At 52.7% G+C, this 7,883-nt stretch overlaps 1 protein-coding gene across 2 annotated transcripts in view; it reads right to left on the bottom strand.

Moving 5' to 3' along the window:
* CC2D1A (coiled-coil and C2 domain containing 1A) overlaps positions 1 to 7,883 on the bottom strand; it is a 20,520-nt gene that overhangs the window by 6,427 nt on the left and 6,210 nt on the right. For both annotated transcript variants that reach the window (XM_011981798.1, XM_011981797.1), the window contains exons 6-13: positions 4,765 to 4,889; positions 4,363 to 4,435; positions 4,122 to 4,193; positions 3,896 to 4,026; positions 3,736 to 3,808; positions 2,954 to 3,087; positions 2,228 to 2,339; positions 1,972 to 2,144 (exon numbers count right to left, since the gene is read on the bottom strand). In XM_011981798.1, the coding sequence (XP_011837188.1) occupies positions 1,972 to 2,144; positions 2,228 to 2,339; positions 2,954 to 3,087; positions 3,736 to 3,808; positions 3,896 to 4,026; positions 4,122 to 4,193; positions 4,363 to 4,435; positions 4,765 to 4,889 (893 nt within the window). The remainder of the gene's footprint in view (positions 1 to 1,971; positions 2,145 to 2,227; positions 2,340 to 2,953; positions 3,088 to 3,735; positions 3,809 to 3,895; positions 4,027 to 4,121; positions 4,194 to 4,362; positions 4,436 to 4,764; positions 4,890 to 7,883) is intronic.

A 7,883-nucleotide genomic window follows, 5' to 3' on the forward strand; every position in this document is an offset into this window, starting at 1 on the left:
CTCGGCCTCCCAAAATGCTGGGATTACAGGCTTGAGCCACCGCGCCCCGCCTGTTCTTTCTTCTTGATCCTTCCATTGTCCCACTTAACAAAGGCATCCTTCAGTCACCCCAGAAATCATGTATGGTGCCAGGGGCAGTGGCTCATGTCTTGAGCTCAAGAGTTGGAGAAATCATGTATGGAGCCTCTGCTGTGCACTAGGCTCTGCTCTGGGGCTGGGAACACAGGGATGAAGAAGAGAGAACAAAATCCCTGCCCTCGTGGGGCTGACATTCTCTTGTAGGAGATGGGCAATAATCAGAAGAAATAAGTAAATCATATAAGAGAGTAGAAGGTGATACATGCCACAGGGAAAGGCAGAGTTGGGAGGAGGAGCAGAGGGATCTGGGTGACAGGGAGGGATTTTAGACAGGTCAGGGTAGGCCTCCTGGAGATGCTGATGTCTGAGCAGAGACCTAATGAGGGGAGAAAGTGAACCATACAGGTGTCTGTGGGAAAAGCATTCAGGCAGAGGGAACTGCATGTGCAAAGGCCCTGAGGTTGCAGAGTGCCTAGTGTTTGAGGCTACCAGACAGCAAAGGGGAGAGTGAGCAAGGGGGCAGGTGAAAGAGACCAGGCAGGCCGGGCACAGTGGCTCATGCCTGTAATCCCAGCACTTTGGGAAGTCGAGGCAGGTGGATTGCCTGAGGTCAGGAGTTCAGCCTGGCCAACATAATGAAACCCCATCTCTACTAAAAATACAAAAATTAGCCAGGCGTGGTGGTGCATGCCTGTAGTCCCAGCTACTCGGGAGGCTAAGGCAGGAGAATCACTTGAGCCTGGGAGGTAGAGTTTGCAGTGAGCTGAGATCGCACTACTGCATTCCAGCCTGGGCAACAGAGCGAGACTCTGTCTCAAAACAAAACAAAAAAGAGACCAGGCAAGGGAGGTGATGGGGCAGATGGTGCAGGCTTCATGGGCTGTGATAAGGTGCTGTATATTTGTGTGTTTCTTGTGGTCTCTCAATTAGAACATCCACTCCATAACAGTGAGTCTCACTGTGTTTCCCAAGCTGGTTTTGAACTCCTGGCCTCAAGCGATCCTCCCACCTCAGCCTCCCAGGTAGCTGGAATTACAGGTGTGACCCACCATGTCCAGAGAGAGTGTGAATTTTTGCCTTTTTTGCTCAAGGCCATGTCTCCAGTGCCCAGCAAAGACTACATGTCCCAGGCTCCTCGGAGGCTAAATGTAGCCATGTGACTGTTTGGGCCAATGGGAGGCAAGCAAAAGTGATGTCACTTCCTTGAACTGGGTGGCCTTTGCTGGGCGCCCAGTTCAAGCTCCTCAAATGTTTCCTATTATGAGTACTATTCTATCACATGAAGAAACCTGGCTGTCTTTCTTTGAGGCGGGGGTTGCCATCCCCACTTCCCCAAGGAGAAAAATGATGCTCAGAGAGAAAGGAATGGTCCTGTCCAAAGTGGCAGAATCTAAGCCTCTCCCCAAATCTGATCCCCTTCCCTTCCCTAGTAATGGAGCTCAGGCTGGTCACACAGTGCACCAAGAGACTACATGTTCCAGGCTCCTCTGTGGCTAAATGTGGCCATGTGACTTAGTTCTGGCCAATGGGAGGCAAGCAATGGTGATGTCACTTCCTTTAAAAGGGACTACTAGCTCTGCTTCTTTCTCTAATCCTTCTGACAGGATCCACTTGGATCATGTGGACAAGGACAACCCCTCAGGTGCAGCAAAGCAGTAAGGTGGAAGGAACTCAGGACCTGAAGGACCTCCCATTTGCAAAGCCCAGACTGCCCTAAGTGGTACATGCAAGAAACATAATAAATGTCTGTCTCATTTCAGCCACTGTCTTGGGAGGATCTATTTGTTACAGCAGCTGGACCCTGACTAATACACTTCAGTTCACGTGGCTGCTAAGGGGCAGGAGCCTGACCAGTGGGTGCCTGGGCAGTTCCCACAAGCCCAGAGGGTTCACCTTGGTGATATCCACAGGCAGCCCATTGCGCGAGGCCTCCAGCATAGGCTCCAGTCCCTTGGCCTGGCGCAGATGCATCTTGGCGCCCTCCACGTCGTTTTTCTGCTTGGCTCGAAGTGCAGCCTGCAGGAGCTGCTTCTTGCGGCCCTCTAGGAAGGCCAGCTGCTGCTGGGCTGTGGGCATAGGAGCTGCTATGGGTGCTGCCCAGGCCACAGCCAGACTACAGGGAGCTGGGGCAGGGAGTGGGGGCACCTACCTCTGGTGGACGTGGCTTTGGGGGCTGCTTTGGCTGCTGGGGTTGATCCTGACTGGGAAGCCCTTGAGGGTGGGGCTTTGGGCTGGGCTGTGGGGGCCACAGGGCTGTTCTGCTGTGGAGGAAGAGAGAGGATGTTAAGAGATTTCGTAGCACCTGTTATGAGTCCAGTCCCCAAGGATCAGGGTCTGACACTGACAACAGTGGTCATTTAGTGGGCTCCCAGGACTTTGCTACTCCCCTGCCTCACCCGAAGCCCCTGGCTCCAAACACCTTATTTTTTATTTATTTATTTATTTATTTTTGAGACAGAGTCTTGCTGTATCGCCCAGGCTGGAGTGCAGTAGCACGATCTTGGCTCACTGCAACCTCTGCCTCCTGGTTCAAGCAATTCTCACCAAACATTTTTTTTTTTTTTTAGTTTGTCTTGGAGATGAAGTCTTGCTCTGTTGCCCAGGCTAGAGTACAGTGGCACGACCATGGCTTACTGCAGCCTTGAGCTCCTTAGTTCAGGCGATCCTCCCACCTCAGTCTCCCAAGTAGCAGGGACTACAGGTGAGTCCCACCATGCCTGGCTAATTTTTAAAACATTTTTTGCAGAGATGGGGGTCTCACTATGTGGCCCAGGCTGGTCGCAAACTCCTGGCCTCAAGCGATCCTCCCACCTTGGATTCCCAAAGTGATGGGACTACAGGTGTGAGCCACTGCGCCCGGCCCCAACCCTCAAACCTTCTTAGGCACCTCATCCTCTTCATCCTCTGGGCCTTCATCCTGGTTGGCCAGCTTCATGGCAGTCTCCAGGACACCCACCAGACTCTGCTGGGTGGGTTTGGTGGCCTCCAGGCCCTGGATGGGGGGGAAGCCTGGGCGGCCAGTCGAGGCCTAGTTACTGTGTGTCAGGATGGAGACCAACTCACACCATTATGGTGGAGATGCAGATTCCTCCCCCACCTACAGAGTGTTGGGCCTTTACTTTTATATTTTTTTGTGTGTTTGTTTTTTATTATTTTTTTTGAGACAGGATCTCGCTCTGTTGCCGGGGCTGGAGTACAGTGGCATGATCTGGAGTGGGACTGTAGGCGTGCGCCACCATACCAGGCTAATTTTTAAATTTCTTGTAGCCACGGGGTCTTGCCATGTTGCCCGAGCTTGTCTTGAACTCCTGACCTCAAGTGATGCTCCCACCTCAGCCTCCCAAAGCGCTGGGATTACAGGCGTGAACAGCCACGTCCAGCCAGTTTGCCAATTTCTAGGGTGCAGACCCTTACATCATGTCCAATGTCAAGCTCCCACTGATTAACAAGTTTACAGAACCCCTGAATATGTTGTATTCAGATCCCTGAGCCTGTGCCATGGGGAGTAATAGCATCTGCCAAGGCTCACAGGCTGGAGGAACAGGAGCTTGGGGCACAGTCTGCCAGCGGCAGGGCCTGCTGGGGGCGGGGCCTACTGGGGTGGGGCCTACTGGGGGTGGGGCCTACTGGGGCGGAGCCTACCGGAGCGAGGCCTACCTGGAGGCACGGGCAATTCAGCGACATCCACGGCTCGGCCAGCCTTGTGAGCTCGTATGGCATCTTGGTATTGCTGCAAGGGCCACAGGTGTTAGGGCTGCTTGTGGGAGGGCTCTGGGGCTGCCTGCTCGCCCCACCTCCCCCGGAACCCCCGCGGCACCTTGACGATGCGCTCGTGCATTCGAGCTTTCCGCTGGTCCCCCTTGCTCTTGGCCTGGGCTGCGGCCACCTGGTACCGCTCCATCCGCTGCTCCAGCGCCTCCAGCAGGGTCCTCGGGGGTGGGGGGACCTCTGGGCCAGACAGGGGGACAAGGTTAAGAGTCAAGGGACGGGTAGACAGTCTGGCTTCAAGCCTGCCCCCGACCCCAAAGGGTCCCACAACCTACCTGGTGTGGAGGGCGCCGTAGCGGGAGTCGGCGGCTGCGACGGTGGTGACGGTGGGTCTGGGGGCAGCTGGTCTGGGGACAGAGAGGTCCAGGCCAATGAGGGGCTTGCATGCTGCATCCCCAACAAGCTGGTCTGGCCTGAGGGTGGTCTCTGGGCCTGACCAACAGGGGTGGCAGCATCAAGGAGAACTTAGTGTATGCCTGAAACCATCCCAGAGAGTGGGCATGGCAGAGTCCTCACCGGGTGGCGGCGGCAGGCAGGAGAGGTCCACGGGCTCCCCCCGGCTCAGGGCCTCCAAGACAGCATCAAAGCTCTGGGAGAAGGAAGAGATCAGAAGAGGAGGTGCAGTTGGGGGCTGGGACCTCGTGGGGAGCCTCCGGGCCCTGGCATGGCACCGAGGACTTCTAGCTCCCTCCCTTCCGTTTGTGCCATCTTGCTTAATCCTCTTCCAACACACGTGCCCATTTCACAGAGGGGATAAACTGAGGCTCCAAGACTTACAGCAAACTATTGCTAGGGAGTGACCAGGCTAGGATGCAAATTTGGGTCGGCCTGACCCAGCAGCCCGGGTGCTTTGCCACCGGGGCATGTGGGAAGCATCCTGCCCCATCCCTCCAGTCCTGTCCGTCGGGCTGGACGCACCTTAGCCACGCGGAAGTGTCTGGCGGCAGCAGCGGTATCTCCCTGCTGCTTGGCGTGGAGGGCAGCCAGCTTGTACTCACGCTGGCGGCTCTGCAACTGGGCCAGAGGGCCAGGGCTGCAGGGACCTGGAAGGGAGAACAGCATACAGGAAGCCTCCAGGGCCTGGGCCAAGTTCACCGTGTAAACTATTTGTTATTTATTTATTTAATGCTTTTTTTTTTCTTTTTCAGACAGAGCCTTGCTCTGTTGCCCACGCTGGGGTACAGTGGTGCAATCTCAGCTCACTGCAACTTCCGCCTCCTGGGTTCAAGCCATTCTCTTGCCTCAGCCCCCTGAGTAGCTGGGATTACAGGCGCGTGCCTGGCTAATTTTTTTGTTTTTGGTAGAGACAGGGTTTCGCCATGTTGGCCAGGCTGGTCTCAAAGTCCTGACCTCAGGTGATCTGCCTGCCTCGGCCTCCCAAAGTGCTGGGATTACAGGTGTGAACCACCACGCCCAGCCTTAACGTTTTTTTTGAGACTGAGTCTTGCTCTGTTGCCCAGACTGGAGTGCAGTGGCACAATCTCGGCTCACTGCAACCTCCGCCTCCCGATTTCTGGCTAATTTTTGTATTCTTAGTAGAGATGGGGTTTCACCATGTTGGCCAGGCTGGTCTCAAACTCCTGACCTCAAGTGATCCACCTGCCTCGGCCTTCCAAAGTGGTAGAATTACAGGCATGAGTTACCATGCCTGGTCATAGTTAATGTATTTTTTTTTAAAGAGAGAGAGTCTTGCTCTGCTGCTCAGGAGTATAGTGGCGTAATCATACCTCACTGTAGCTTCAAACACCTGGGCTTAGACGATCCTCCCACCTCAGCTTCCTGAGTAGCTGGGGCTACAGAGCATGCACCAGCACGCCCGGCTAATTTTTTAATTTTTTTTTTTAGAGATGGGGTCTCACTATATTGTCCACGCTAGTCTTGAACTCCTGGGCTCAAGCGATCCTCCCACCTCAGCTTCCCGAAGTGCTGAGATTACAAGCATGCGCCACCATGCCCGACTCACTTTTTAAATAGATCCTGGGACTCACTTTTAGCAGTTGGGAATTTTGAGTCTTCTCTTATTTCCATCCACATCCCCCACAGAAATTTATGCTAACATGATATAGCTGTGTGTTTGAAAGCCTTTTTTGCCTACCCTATTGTATATTTATACAACCAAAATACATTTATGAAATGTGTTTGCGAAGTTGGGAAACTCAGTATTCAGTGCTTTTTAAACTGTGTTAGTTACAGTTTCAAATAATATGCTCGATATGTTTTCTGGGGAAGTACCTCAATATTTAAAGCTCTAAGTGCAATTCTTAGTATAAAATAACATGGTAGAATAAAGACACCACCCAGTGCCTACAAAATCTTGAAACACCCAGAAAATAGCAGGCAGGATCTTTTTTTGAGACTAACAACTGGACCCATTGCTTTAAACTTAGGCTTACTTCCCTGAAAATAGGTTTGGAGGTAGAAGTGACACACCTTTGACATTGTATTGGTTTTATTTCCTGGGATCATAAATCTTTCAGTGTTAAAAACAATGTGTTTCTGGGTCAAATTATTGTTATAATTATTACTAGCAGGTAACTGAGCAAAACCTAAATACATCAAGCTTATTTTATTTTATTTTTTGGAGACAGGGTCTCATTCTGTCACCCAGGCTGGAGTGCAATGGTGCAATCACAGCTCACTGCAGCCTCAACCTTCCAGGCTCAAGTGATTCTCCCACCTCAGCCTCCCAAGTAGCTGGGACTACAGGCATGCACCACCATGCCTGGCTAATTCTTAATTTTTTGTAGAGACACAGTTTCCTATGTTGCCCAGATGGATCTTGAACTCCTGGGTTCAAGCGATCCTCCCACCTTGGCCTCCCAGAGTGCTGGAATTATAGGTGTGAGCCACCACACCCGGCTGAGCTTTTTTGGTTTTTTTTTTTTTTTTTTTTTTTTTTTTTTTGAGACGGAGTCTCACTCTGTCGCCCAGGCTGGAGTGCAGTGGCCGGATCTCAGCTCACTGCAAGCTCCGCCTCCCGGGTTTACGCCATTCTCCTGCCTCAGCCTCCCGAGTAGCTGGGACTACAGACGCCCGCCACCTCGCCCGGCTAGTTTTTTGTATTTTTTAGTAGAGATGGGGTTTCACCGGGTTAGCCAGGATGGTCTCGATCTCCTGACCTCGTGATCCGCCTGTCTCGGCCTCCCAAAGTGCTGGGATTACAGGCTTGAGCCACCGCGCCCGGCGGATTTGTTTGTTTTGAGATAGAGTCTCGCTCTGTCGCCCAGGCTAGAGTGCAGTGGTGCAATCTCGGCTCGCTGCAAGCTCCGCCTTCCAGGTTCACGTGATTTTCCTGCCTCAGCCTCCCGAGTAACAGGCGCCCACCACCACGTCCGACTAATTTTTTTGTATTTTTAGTAGAGACAGGGTTTCACCGTGTTAGCCAGGATGGTCTCAATCTCCTGACCTCATGATCTGCCCGCCTCAGCCTCCCAAAGTGCTGGGATTACAGGTGTGAGCCACCGCGCCCAACCTGTTTGTTTGTTGAAACAGTCTTGCTCTGTCGCCCAGGCTGGAGTGCTGTGGTGCGAACGTGGCTCACTGCAACCCCTGCCTTCTGGGTTCAAGTGATTCTCTTGCTTCACCCACCCGAGTGGCTGGGACTACCAGCACGCGCTACCACGCCCAGCTAATTTTTATATTTTTAGTAGAGATGAGGTCTCACCATGTTGGCCATGGCTGGTCTTGAACTCCTGGCCTCAAGTGATCCGCCTGCCTTGGTGTCCCAAAGTGCTGGGATTACAGGCTTGAGCCACCACACCCAGCCCCTGCTGAGCTATTTGATAAGTTTTTGTACACCAAGGGTAAAATTCTACCAGAAATGTACCTCTTGTTGACATAATTGGAGCTGGGTCCAATCCCTAACAATCAGCTCGTTTCTCCCTTTCAATCCTTTTCTTTTTTTTCTTTTCCTTTTTTTAGAGATAAGATCTTGCTCTGTTGCCCAGACTTGGAGGGGCACGATCATGGCTCACTGCAGCCTTGAACTCCTGGACTCAAGCGAACCTCCCACCTCAGCCTCTCGAGTAGCTGGGACT

Source organism: Mandrillus leucophaeus, unplaced genomic scaffold (genome assembly GCF_000951045.1).
Source record: "Mandrillus leucophaeus isolate KB7577 unplaced genomic scaffold, Mleu.le_1.0 Scaffold230, whole genome shotgun sequence".
In the NCBI taxonomy this organism is placed as follows: Eukaryota; Metazoa; Chordata; class Mammalia; order Primates; family Cercopithecidae; genus Mandrillus; species Mandrillus leucophaeus.